This window comes from Ictalurus furcatus, chromosome 23, assembly GCF_023375685.1.
Source record: "Ictalurus furcatus strain D&B chromosome 23, Billie_1.0, whole genome shotgun sequence".
Classification (NCBI taxonomy): domain Eukaryota; kingdom Metazoa; phylum Chordata; class Actinopteri; order Siluriformes; family Ictaluridae; genus Ictalurus; species Ictalurus furcatus.
In genome coordinates, this window is record NC_071277.1 from 16304562 (window position 1) to 16318561 (window position 14000).

The 14000-nt window shown below is 39.0% G+C and overlaps 1 protein-coding gene across 1 annotated transcript in view; it reads right to left on the reverse strand.

The window, feature by feature from the left end:
* fam171a1 (family with sequence similarity 171 member A1) overlaps positions 1–12822 on the reverse strand; it is a 41864-nt gene extending 29042 nt beyond the window's left edge. The window contains exon 1 of the mRNA XM_053610984.1: positions 11401–12822. Within this exon, the coding sequence (XP_053466959.1) occupies positions 11401–11509 (109 nt within the window). The 5' untranslated portion in view covers positions 11510–12822. The remainder of the gene's footprint in view (positions 1–11400) is intronic.
* Between the last annotated feature and the right edge of the window lie 1178 nt (positions 12823–14000).

Here is a 14000-nt window from a genome sequence, read left to right on the forward strand (position 1 = left end):
CTGTGTCATTCCACTTTATTACACATAACTTTATTTATGGACTTTAATGTTGTGAATTCCTTATATTTACGGAGTTCTTCAGTTAATGCTGATGTCTGGTGAAAATTGCATGTGAATAGCCTCATTGGAAATATATTTACTGAAAAAAAATAGAAAATTTAATGAATACTTACTTCCCCCACTTTATGTTTAATAAGTGCTCTCCAATTAATAATAAATCACATTTAAATATTTACTAAAGAGTGTTATTTCTCTAATCAATATGAACCACAATTTCCAAAAATAATTATGTTATAGAGACTAGTTTAAGATACGATTTACTTAAGAGAATGTTTCAATAAAAATCATTCAACCTGACTGGGGTTTTTTTTTTGTATAGTGTATACTCTATAAATCAAGGATGTGATTTAAATTTTTGCTATATGACCTGTGAACACACACCTAACATCAGGAGGATGTGAATGTTAAAATTACGTGTGGAATGTTGAATACTTTGACCCTTTGCACTCAGAGGTCACAGTCTACTACATGTAGTAAAAGGGGCGGAGCTTTCGAAGAGTGCTGAGGTTTCAACTTTGCTGAAAAACAGGTCACTGACAGAGAATCGTGCTTCATCGTAGATGCAACTTAAAAACAATACGTTTAAACTTGACTTTTGTGGGTTTTTAAATCAGCGTTTGTTCCTGTGGAGGTTGTTTTGGTGGAGTTTTGGTGGAGTTTGAGCAAGGACAACAACTTGGCATTTCCGTTTAAAAAATGTTAGTGTTTGACTTCAGACATTAATACTCTACATACTCAAGGACATCGTCTACAGTATATAGTGCATAGTATGCAATTTGAGGCATAGATTATATTTCAGAAAAAACAACCTTCTCCATGAAGCGAAATTAACCACTACGTGCGTCCTTTCTCCTTAGGATTGGCTGAATTGGCTTTTCCACTGAGAGAATTTTATTCTCCTTTGGTCTGACTGCTGATTTATTTGAAAAAGCAGAAAAGTGGAGTTTTCAGGTTGGTGGCCACTTCACCATAGCGGGGATTCAAAAATCATAAATGCTACAGATAAACCATAGATGCTGTAACTTGAGTCTTTACAATTACACTGACGAAAGAAAAGCTATACTTTTTTCCCCCAAAATCATTTCATTAAGTATATAGGATATTTCCTAAGTTCCATCATTTTTCCGAAGTCTGGCAATAAGTACTTTTAAATGCCAGACTTGAACAGAACATGACGGTTGTGAAGTTTGATCTAATCGCTTAAGAAGAGCAGGTTCATAATGAAATTCATCTAAATATGACCTATACCCCCCCCCCCCCCCCAACACTTTTGCATAACATCAAACTTGGTTGCACTGAGAAGAATTGTTTTGCCATACACACTTTCCACATACACATCTAGATTGACAGAGCTATTGTTATTTCCTCAGCAGGGGAGCATTAAATCCCTGCACACAATGATACAGTGTAGCTCTTTCCTGTGAACCTCCATTCACTAGTTTCCTACAGAAATATCTTCACTCTTGACCGCCTCCTTGCTTTTTTCTTACCTCACCTTGGAAATCCCCTTTACTCTCCTCCTTACAGCTCTCCTCCAGACGTCTCTTAAATAGTTTGCAGCTTCCCGAGATGCCACTCAAAATTTTTATAACAGGATGGCACAGAAAGGCAAAAAACAAGCACTGTTTTTAGGTTGCCAGGTGACAAAGCAATACATAAATAATAAAACTCCTAGAAAGTGCTGTAATAGGAAAATTATTTAAAAATTTTTTTAGTTTTTAAAGCAGCTTGTCATGTTACAGAGAAACTGCAGCGTCTTCCATCTTCAGATTTGAAAAACGTAGTTACTGTTTTACCTTTGACTGATACAAAGACATTGGAGACTCCTTCCAAGTAACCAATCAAAATTGCACAGTGAACATACCATATCCAGGCATTCTTGAACTCAAGGCTAAAAATAGCTACATGTTAGAACAACAGCAGCATGTCCCCACGACTGTGATGACAAATCGTGTTCTGTTTTTCCTGTGAAAATGAAGGTATCGTCTCCTACCTCGTCCCAAGGAGTCACAGATTCAAATCCAGCTCATGACTAATGTCCCTGTCCCCTCAGGCAAGGCATTTAACCCCACCATGCTCCAAAGGCACCGTCCCTACAATCAGGTTATGAGAGTCGCTCTGGGCAAAATCTTCAGTTAAATGCAAACCAAGATGCAATTATCTTCTACAGGCGCAAATACAAAAGACTACACTGTACAGCCGCCAGGGTAACGCGAGTCACCTGACATTCCACTCTCTTCCCTCAGGAGTAGGAACAATGCCTCATCTTATAGGAGGCCAAACTAATTGGGTTCAAAAGTCACAATTTAACCAGGTTAAGAGAAGTGGTGGCTTAACGGTTAATGCATTGTGCTACTGATTGAAAGGTCGTGAGTTCAAATCCCAGCGTTGCCAAGCTTCCACTGTTTGACCCTTGGGCAAGACTTTTAACCTCAACTGCTCTTATAACCAACAATTTCATGTCATGTTACACGCCCCACTCCCACACTCCCAACTATCAGAGAGTAAAAACCCTCGAGTTAAAAGATTGAGTGATTGCACTGGTCACATGACTGCGTTCTTTCATGGAGAGAATGCACCGTTACCAAAATGAGACTCATCTGCACTTGTGAAGTGCCTGACTGTACACCGGATCACAACGACAGATACATGCCACATTATGCAGGTTAGAAAGAACGCTTCACTACCTTTCAAATGAAACCAGCCCCGTTCTTCTGTGATCTATGGTGTCTGAGAAAGAGGCGGAGGAATTTGGCATTTTAGCCGACTTTGGAGCTTCATCATCAACTAAAAATGACACCACAGGCGCTGCCATGGAGCTTGTTTTAATCGATTGTTGGTCGTAGACAGTGTTTGTTCAATTGACCTTTGTGCACTCTCTTGAGGTTACCCTCTCATCTCACCCTCATTGTAAACAAATGTTCACGGAGAAATACTCAGCAATAGCTACCACTACTAGTGCTAGTTTGAAGATGTTATAATGTACATACATACCTACAGGCACATATACATTATATATATATATATATATATATATATATACACACATACACACATATACATTATATATATATATACATACACACACACACATCTCCATACGTATACAGATTTTACATAGTGTGTACACTGCTATCTGTCCATTCTACACATACTGGCAGATGTTACTATTTCCCTTTTTGGTAACTCCATGACGGAATGAACTGTATGAAACGATATCTCTCTCTCTCTCTCTCTCTCTCTCTCTCTCACGGAAACACCTACAGGAATGAGCAAACCAGTGAGTATTCTAGCATGATGGACTGAAGGCTAGCGCCTTAATCCAGTGATTAAGGCTTTGTATCTTGTAGTCTGTCTGCAACTGACACACATCATCACAGACACAACCAGCCTAATGTTCTACTCAGCCATAAAACACTATTTTAATAAAAAAATAGCTCGCAACAGAAAAGCATGCGCCTGGAGATCAAATCGAGTTCAAATTGAAATCATGCCACAGCCCTTCTTGAGTCAGGAGTCCCGTGTCAATCGCGGCGACACTAGCCAATCGTGGCCATCTGTGAGCGGACGTGTATGCAGAAGAGGGTGGATAGCACTTTGCTCAGAGCGTGTTCCGGTGCCCTACGATGCAGCATGAGCAGCAGTTCAAAAAGATGCGTTTGTCTGGCTTCCCGTACATAATTTATGCATTATACCCAGAGTATTAAATGTTACCGGCTATGCTCGGCTAAGCTAAGGTAGTGCTATAAGAGAACTGTTAGGACGCAAACTTGCTGAAATAGTTCCAGTTCGAACTCTTGTGTAGTACAAAAGAGCACTGTTAACCTAAAGCTAGTTCTACTATTGAAACTGACTAGCATAGCAAAAGTGGTAAACTTATGCTAATGCTATTACTTCAACCAGTGCAATTTAACCTACAAAACCTTTAATGGCAATTACGATCTAATGTCAAATAAGTAAATAATAAAATAAACTAAAATTCTTGTCGTTGGTGATTAGTTAACCCGTAAAAACACTCTTTTTGCTGATTTTGGGAATTTTATATCCAGGAAAGCAAGCGTACTGACAATATTGTGTGCAGTGTGTGTGTGTGTGTGAATTGTACTTCTAGTGAACTAAACCCAGCCTGAGGATATATCAGGGACTTGGTTGCAGTTCTGGGTTATGTAATAACAAATGTAATAAGTTGTGTCAAGCTTGTCAAAGTAAGTGTTTAAATGAACACAGTTCAACTACAAATCCATTTCTCCTTATAAATTATGATTTATATATAGACTGTGGCTTTTTTTTTCTTTTTTTTTGGCTAGGGATGCAATAAATGCTATCCTGGACGTTATTTGTAATGTGGACACAGCTGGAGTGAGAGACAGAGAAGCATAAAAATGAGATAGCGATAGAGAGAGAGAGAGAGAGAGAGGGGATGAAACTAGACCAGGAAACTGTGCTATAACAAGCTGCTATAGTGTTCGACATGTCGAGCTTTAACTGGGGTTGCCTGTTGTGAAGAAGAATTAGATATAGTAATTATTTATACAGTTTATGTTCTATGTTTATATGATTGGAATTCACCAAATACGCAAAAGTGACAGCTAACTGTAAGCTGTGATTGGTTCCAGCTCTGCATGATGATACAGAACACAAGCAACCCTGTAAATATATAAAGCATAAAACACAAGTGCAGTTACAGGAAAATGATCAACGACTGGCTGGTGCGATGAGGCCTGACACCAAGTGCAATTATTCTTAGCGCGCCAAAGTTGATTATGTTCCAAAAAACAGCATTTCTCCACAGTGTTTTATTTCAATTACACCACAGCAATTTTCCAACTGTTATTTTTTTTTAAATGAACTAAATAATGATGTGTTTATCCATAGTTTTTCCATTTATAATTACATTTAAATGTCTTGGAACGTCAGTGAAACAAGTTCGTTCCTGTTATTCCTTGCATTACAGCAGTTATAAACTCTCTCCATCTTAATAAGACAAAAAAACAAAAACAAATGCAGTTTGTCCTGGTACTAAGAAAGCTCAAAGCGTCCCGAAGACTTTCCCATGACGGAAAACGTCAAAGTTACAGTTTCAGACTGCTACAGAGCACTGACACTGGAGACGCCTCCCAAAAATGCTAACTAAACATTTCCTCGAGGGAAACTTCAACAAGTCCCTGTGTAAATTATTACCACTTAAAAAGGTAACATACAAGAACGAGCGCATAAATACAAACCTTGGAATTACTTTAAATCAACACCTTCGTTACGATCAGGCAGAGCTGTGGTACAAATTAAAACACTGCATTTACTGACTGACATATTCGCTCAAACACTTAAACCAGAGCATCTGTTTAACCCCGAGTCTGTGCTTCAGTAACCCTGACAATACGATCCTGACACAAAAGATCAGTCACTACACTGGAGGCACGCAGGCCACATTTTTGAGGCATTAAATGTCTCAGAATCCCAGTTGTATTGATCAGCTGCAACACTCAGCACAGATGGTCAAGGTTGCACAAGGTTAGTGTGGGTGTATGTGTGGGTGTAAAGGACAAATTCAGGACTGGTTAATAACCAACTCTTCTCTTTTACTGACCGGTTCATAGTTTAATCCTTCGAACCTAATGAACACTGTGTCTTGATGTTTAACTCTTGAGTCATTTCCTCAAGTGGTGAGGCGATGACTTTATATCTGCTATAACATGCACCGATCCACTATAACATTAAAACCCACTAACAAGTGAAGTGAAGAACACTGATCGTTACAATGGCAAATGTTAAGGGGTGGGATATATTTATTAGGCAGCAAGTGAACAGTCAGTTCTCGAAGTTGATGTGTTAGAAGCAGGAAAAATGGGAAGTGTAAGGATCTGAGCGACTTTGCAGTGGTTAGTACCTACCAAAAGTGCTCCAAGGAAGGACAACCGGTGAACTGGAGACAGGGTCATGGTCGCCCAAGGCTCATTGATGTGCACGGAGAGCTAGGGGCCGTTTACACGACAACGTTCAAAGTGCAAGTTTTTGAAAATGCTACCGTTATCGTCTCCGTGTAAACGTACAAAAAACGAAAATCCGTGAAAACGATGACGTCATGTGCACATCCATCCAACATTAAAACTAGCATCAGACTCAGCCATGACTTGAAAACACACACAAACACATCTAACCTAAAGACCAACTTCTGGATCGACGAACACACTTGAACGGCGGCTTTCTGCCAAATCATGATTCACATTTATACGCTAATAATTAAAGTAATAAACGTCTGCAAGAAATACATGAGTCATACAGCCCTAATGCAGAGCCATGCGCAAATCCCAGCCACACTTTGAGCTTGTATCTCACGTGTTGTTCTGTACCACATAAAACAAGCAGGCCTACAAGTCTGCCTTTCCTTTTCACGCAAAAAAAAAAGAAAGAAGACTTCTCCAGATGTGAGGCAGGCAGCCGACTCACTCCTCCACCCTATAAAAAGAAAGAGAGTCCTGAGAGCGTGTAACTCATGTGGACGAGGGGAAGCTGCTCGGGAAGGACTGGACGACATGAGCACAGTCTTTTATTCACTGCTGTGGTTGTTTAATTTGCTGTTAAGAGATAATAAGATTTCCTCTATTAAAAGCTTGTTTTGGTCTAACGTTACTCATCTTGCCGTGCAGAAAAGTCAAACGAAAACCGCTGGATCTTTTAAGAGTAGTAACCGATATCCAAGGCTCGCTGTATGAGAAAAACATTAGAGCTCATTATAAAAGGAAAGCAGAGGTTCCAGACTCCATTAAACATTTTTCTGGCATTGCATTTGTTTAATGACTGGTAAAAAAAAAAAAAACAGAAGAAGCAGTGTTGCCAGGAAAAGATTACAAAATTACAAACACACACAGTTAGCTTTCATTCAAATGATTTGCTAATCTTAAGGACAATATTTAGTTGCTGCTTTAATATGATACATTTTGGAATTTTTTCAAACTTAAACCATATATTTTGACATCAAGAATGAGAAAGCAAGCGCAAGAATAACGAAGGAAGCACACTAATACAATACAACACGAGAAGGGTCAAAGATTAAATAAGTAAGGAGTGACACACGATAGGCTGTGCTGTTATAGTAAAAATAATCGACCCTGAAGTGAATTATTTTCCCATAAGAGCATGTTCCAAAGAGTTATTCCTCTTATCCCACAGCGATTTGCCAACAGTTACATTTTTTAATGAATTAGTGAACATTGCACTTTTCTTTTAACAGTTTAAAGCTATGTTTAGACCATTTTTAGAACGGCTGTGAAACAATTTTGTTCCTGCTATCCCTTATATGTTATAGCACCTCTAAAGAGTCGTTCCCTCAGCAACCTCTCTTTTATTTGTTCTCCATACAAAAAAAAAAAAGGCACCTTGTCATGATACCGAGAAACCAAAAAAGCGTGAAATCCTATTCTGAAGACTTTAGCGTGGTGGAAAACTAACAGAAAGCATCACCATCTCAACGATTATACAAGTTCATTGGTGAATAACAATTTATTGTTATTGATAGATATATACAGTGAGGGAAGAAAGTATTTGATTTGCTGATTTTGTACGTTTGCCCACTGACAAAGAAATGATCATTCTATAATTTTAATGGTAGATTTTTTTGAACAGTGAGAGACAGAATAACAACAAGAAAATCCAGAAAAACGCATGTCAAAAATGTTATAAATTGATTTGCATTTTAATGAGGGAAATAAGTATTTGACCCCCTCTCAATCAGAAAGATTTCTGGCTCCCAGGTGTCTTTTATACAGGTAACGAGCTGAGATTAGGAGCACACTCTTAAAGGGAGTGCTCCTAATATCAGCTTGTTACCTGTATAAAAGACACCTGTCCACAGAAGCAATCAATCAATCAGATTCCAAACTCTCCACCATGGCCAAGACCAAAGAGCTCTCGAAGGATGTCAGGGACAAGATTGTAGACCTACACAAGTCTGGAATGGGCTACAAGACCATTGCCAAGCAGCTTGGTGAGAAGATGACAACAGTTGGTGCGATTATTCGCAAATGGAAGAAACACAAAAGAACTGTCAATTTCCCTCGGCCTGGGGCTCCATGCAAGATCTCACCTTGTGGAGTTGCAATGATCATGAGAACAGTGAGGAATCAGCCCAGAACTACACGGGAGGATCTTGTCAACGATCTCAAGGCAGCTGGGACCATAGTCACCAAGAAAACAATTGGTAACACACTACGCCGTGAAGGACTGAAATCCTGCAGCGCCCGCAAGGTCCCCCTGCTCAAGAAACCACATATACAGTCCCGTCTGAAGTTTGCCAATGAACATCTGAATGATTCAGAGGACAACTGGGTGAAAGTGTTGTGTTCAGATGAGACCAAAATGGAGCTCTTTGGCATCAACTCAACTCACCGTGTTTGGAGGAGGAGGAATGCTGCCTATGACCCCAAGAACACCATCCCCACCGTCAAACATGGAGGTGGAAACATTATGCTTTGGGGGTGTTTTTCTGCTAAGGGGACAGGACAACTTCACCGCATCAAAGGGACAATGGACGGGGCCATGTACCGCCAAATCTTGAGTGAGAACCTCCTTCCCTCAGCCAGGGCATTGAAAATGGGTCGTGGATGGGTATTCCAGCATGACAGTGACCCAAAACACACGGCCAAGGCAACAAAGGAGTGCCTCAAGAAGAAGCACATTAAGGTCCTGGAGTGGCCTAGCCAGTCTCCAGACCTTAATCCCATAGAAAATCTGTGGAGGGAGCTGAAGGTTCGAGTTGCCAAATGTCAGCCTCGAAACCTTAATGACTTGGAGAAGATCTGCAAAGAGGAGTGGGACAAAATCCCTCCTGAGATGTGTGCAAACCTGGTGGCCAACTACAAGAAACGTCTGACCTCTGTGATTGCCAACAAGGGTTTTGCCACCAAGTACTAAGTCATGTTTTGCAGAGGGGTCAAATACATATTTCCCTCATTAAAATGCAAATCAATTTATAACATTTTTGACATGCGTTTTTCTGGATTTTTTTTGTTGTTATTCTGTCTCTCATTGTTAAAGTAAATCTACCATTAAAATTATAGAATGATCATTTCTTTGTCAGTGGGCAAACGTACAAAATCAGCAGGGGATCAAATACTTTTTTCCCCTCACTGTATATCTGTATATCTGTATATATCTGTATATATATATATATATATATATATATATATATATATATATATATATATATATATATATATATATATATATATATATATATATATATATATATATATAAAATCAAATTTATTTTAGAGTATTTATGTATTATTTTTATGGAAGCACAAAAAGCATCGAATTAAACTACAGTCCTAAATTAATAATATATATATTAATTAATTAATAATATATATATATATATCTGGTGTGTGTGTGTGTGTGTGTGTGTGTGTATTGGGTTCTTTTCTGTTTTGGACAAACAGTTGTGCAAGTTTTAGTCTGAAGTTTATATTTGTAACACTCAGTTTGTGGATTTTATTTTAAATAAACAAAAAAATGGTACTGAAAGTTTGCGCCGCCCCATCCGATTAATCGAGAAATAATAATAAAAATAATAATAATCTGCCAACTAATCGATTATGAAAATTGTTAGTTGCAGCCCTAGAATATTTTGAGATACTGGATTTTTGATTTCCATGAGCTGTAAGCTGTAAACGACAAGATTAATACGAACAAACTAACAAACAAAACACTTTATGTGTAATGAATCTAGAATATATGAAAGATCCACTTTTTGAATTAAATTGCGGAAAAAAAGTACTTTACCACAATATTCTAATTTTTTGAGATGCACCTGTACACTCCCTCTGACTTTCTGTATCTCTATGAAAATCAGTCTTGTTACTGTTGTCGTCAGTGGGCGTGGCATTAAGCGCAATTGCTGCCAGGAGGCGTGACCACGTCTGGACATTCTATTAACGGCCATTCAAATAAATCAAATGGTACCAAGGTTGCCAAATTGTTCATGTTGCGTTCTTATTTATTATATACATCTACATTATATACACATACACAAAGGCTTTTAGCAGCAGAGTATAATCCTAAATGTAAATTGTTGTATTTTTGGTTGTAACTGCTGTGTTTCTAGTATCAAACAGACTGCTTTTATATCATATATTTTAGCCCCGAAGAGCAAAATAACAAAGCCAGTGAAATCTGGCAACCCACATACAGAGCGCCAATCTGGACTGATTTCGGTATTGATCTTAAAGTGATTTTATCCACATTGATTATCTGACTGCTTTCGTGTATAATACTGGGGGTAACTAGCCTGGAGTGGTAAAGATCTCCAAAATGGTAACAAAGTGAGAGAAGTGCGGGGAAATTAGACAGAACTGGTGGGTTGTGGATAGTGTGTGACTGGGAATAAGCGGGGGAGGGGAACATACATACATTCAAATCAGAGTCAGTCTGGAGAGAAACGCTGGGCTTCCCCCACAAAAGCATCTAATACATTTTTAACCTTTATAATAAGGTATTTTTACCATGACCATTTAACTCCACATTTACACTACTGCATCAGGAAGCTAACTATTCCTCTCAAGTCTATTCAATTTAAACTCCTCTTGCGCCATGTGAGAGTTCCTTCATAAGAAAAATAATTGTACTCCCTGCTATTTTACAGATGTAGCATTTATATGCATCTTTTATGTGAATCATTTCTGAAACGCCACATGAATTATAATATTCACAGCAAAACATGTATCCACTATATTTACTCTATACATACAACAACAACAAAACCAAAGGATTATAACCAAACATAAAGCTGTGACAGACTCACTGTAAACGTTGAACTGTTTTATTAATGCTACACAGCGTATTAGCTTACATAATTGGTCACAATATTAGACAAGAATATAAACATATTTACTATACGAATATCTGTAGTATGCGTTTGGATATTAGGAGCTAACAAGCTAGCGAAACGCTATGGGATGCTACAGCGATGACATTCGGATAAATCGGAATGAATAAAACAGCACCTGAGCAACTTGTTAAAATAACAATGAAGGGAAGGAAAATAAAATATGTGCCGTTAAAAGATGATAAAACGAAACATTGGACTTTTAGAGTGGGGAAAAATAAGCTGACTATATGAGGAGTAATAATAATAATAATAATAATAATAATAATAACGGGGGGGGGGGGGTTAAAAGTAGCTGACAGCAGGTTAGCATACCTAGCTAGCTTTGTTGATGGGATTAGCCCACCCGCAAAGGGAATCCCGTCCACCTCTTTACACTAACACAGCTCAAACTTTTTTATTTTTTTATTTTTGTAATTTTTGCTGAGGGGGAAACAACATCATTTGATTTCACTGACCTTTGGCGTCGCTATCTTCTCGCAAAGCTTCCGTTAGTGCTTTCCAGATACTGCATCCTAAAAGACAGAGCACAATCACGGCGGATCTGCTGATATCCGAGCACCGCATTATTAAAACCTGCAGGAAAGAGAGAGCTTCTGAAAAAGGTCGCGGTTTCTATTGCAGCAAACATCCGTTCGAGTTGTTTCTCCCTTCCATAATTTTAGGATGTTTTGATCCCTGTGTCAGATGTTGAAGATCATCCCGAAAAATCATCCAACATCCTCTACTGATGCCGCCGACAACTCCTGGTTTAAAAAAAAAAAAAAAGAAAAAAACAGATTCAAGGGAGTGTAAGAGCGCCACCAGTTTTAACCCTTTCCTTTCCTTTTTACTTTCCCCGTCTGTGCTACTCCTCTTTCAGGAAGGATGACAATCACTCTTCTTATATTCTGTGTGATGGAAAAATTTACAGTTGATCTACTAAATAGAGCTCTATGTTCAGTTAGTTATCGTTTTCACATTGTAAACACGATATTATAATAGCTACCAAAGCAATTTAGTATCCTGTCAGCAGTTATCTTTATTAGCAACTTGCCCATGAAAGGAAAAGTCCACTCTGAAACACATTAAATAGAATGATAATGAGTCTTTATTGTGCATGTATACATTACAGCACAGTGAAATTCTTTTCTTCTCATACCCCAGCATGTTAGGAAGTTGGGGTCAGAGCGCAGGGTCAGCCATGATGCAGTGCCCTGGAGCAGAAAGGGTTAAGAGCCTTGCTCAAGGGCCCAACAGCTTGGCAGTGCTGGGGCTTGAACCCCCAACCATCTGTTCAGTAACCCAGAGCCTTAAACGCTAAGCCACAACTGTCCCGTACGCTTATGTTGCTTATATAAAGGGCAGAAAGGCTGCTAAAGCATCTTACAGACAAAGATTAGAGAATGAAATGACTACACTGCATATGAATCTAGAAAAACGTGGCAAGGTCTAGCACACATCACGGACTATAAAGGCCGGACATATGCGAACAGCTCTGTATCTCTACCGGATGAGCTCAACCTTTTGTATGCACACACAACGCTGGAAGTGGCACCTGATGAAGTACTCATGTTGTCCCCTACACAAGTCACTGATCAGAGTGAACACACGCAAGGCGGCAGGTCCAGATAACATCCCAGCATTTATTATGCCCACAATTGAGGTCATACATTTACATACGCCTCACAGGATCTGCAATCTAACATCCATCCATCTTCTGTACCACTTATTCTTACAGGGTCAGAAGGAACCTGGTGCCTATCCAGTGGGCATGGGGCACAAATCGGGGGACACCCTGGACAGGGTGCCAGTCCATCGCAGGGCACAATCACATACACATTCACACAGCCATTCATACACTACAGACACTTTTTGGACATGCCAGTCCACCTACAATGCATGTCTCTGGACTGGGGGAGGAAATCAGAGTACCTGAAGGAAACCCCTGAAGCATGGGGAGAACATGCACGCTCCGCACACACAGCTCTGCGGCAGGAATCGAACCCTCAAACCTGGAGGTGTGAGGAAAATGTGCTAACCACTACGCCACCGTGCCCCCACAATCTAACACTATTATGTTAATAATAATAAAAATAATAATAAGAGGGATCACACATTTTTATTATTTTGTTTAAAGACCTTATTTTTTCCATTCAGTACTGCCCTTCTGAAGCTACATAAGATACTGACATGTTTCCCAGAAGACAAAATAATTACAATTTACACAGATCATCCTGTTCAGAAGTTTATACCCCCCGGCTCTTAATGTATTGTGTTGACTGCTTGATCATCAGTGAATGTTTGCGCCTTTTGAAATAGTTGTGTGCGACTCCCTCATGTGAAAAGATGGATCTCAAATATCATATAGCCACTGTTGGAAAGGGGTCAAATATGCAGAAGATTCCGGAAAAGCAAAGAATGTGCAGGACCTGGAGGATTTTTCTGAAGAACAGTGGGCAGTTTAACTGCTCAGGACAAACAAGGGACTCATGAACAACTATCACAAAGCATAAAATCAGTCACTGATCATCCAGGTAACAGCACGCAGTATTAAGAATCGAGCGTATGTAACTTTTGGAATTGGTTCATTTGTGTAAAATCAGTTATTTTTGTGTCTTGTGGACTATATGTAAATATCTGTTATGTGAAATAGCTTATTCAGGGCAGAACTAAACACGATTGATAACAATCAAGTTTCAATGTTAGCTTCTTTTCTCACTCACCATTTTTGTAATATCAGTGAGAAATTCGTTAACTGGAGAATGCAGAGTTATTCCCGCTTTTCACCAGTAATGCGTACTGTATCTCTTCACATTTTGGAAAAACGCTGCCAGTGCTTATTCTAGTTTTACCATGTTTCTTGGAAGCATGTCGTATGTGCACTATTTTTATGTACTGGGCATAAAAATTTCCTTTTATACAGACTGCGATGTGGGTGGAGTTAAGCGGCATTGGGTGTGTCTATAACAAGACTGACAGGTGTAAACAGACAAGCACAAATGGGTTTTGGAATCTGAAAATGCTTAAATAATTATTGTTTTGCATGTATTACATATTTTTTGGGTTATCTGTACCA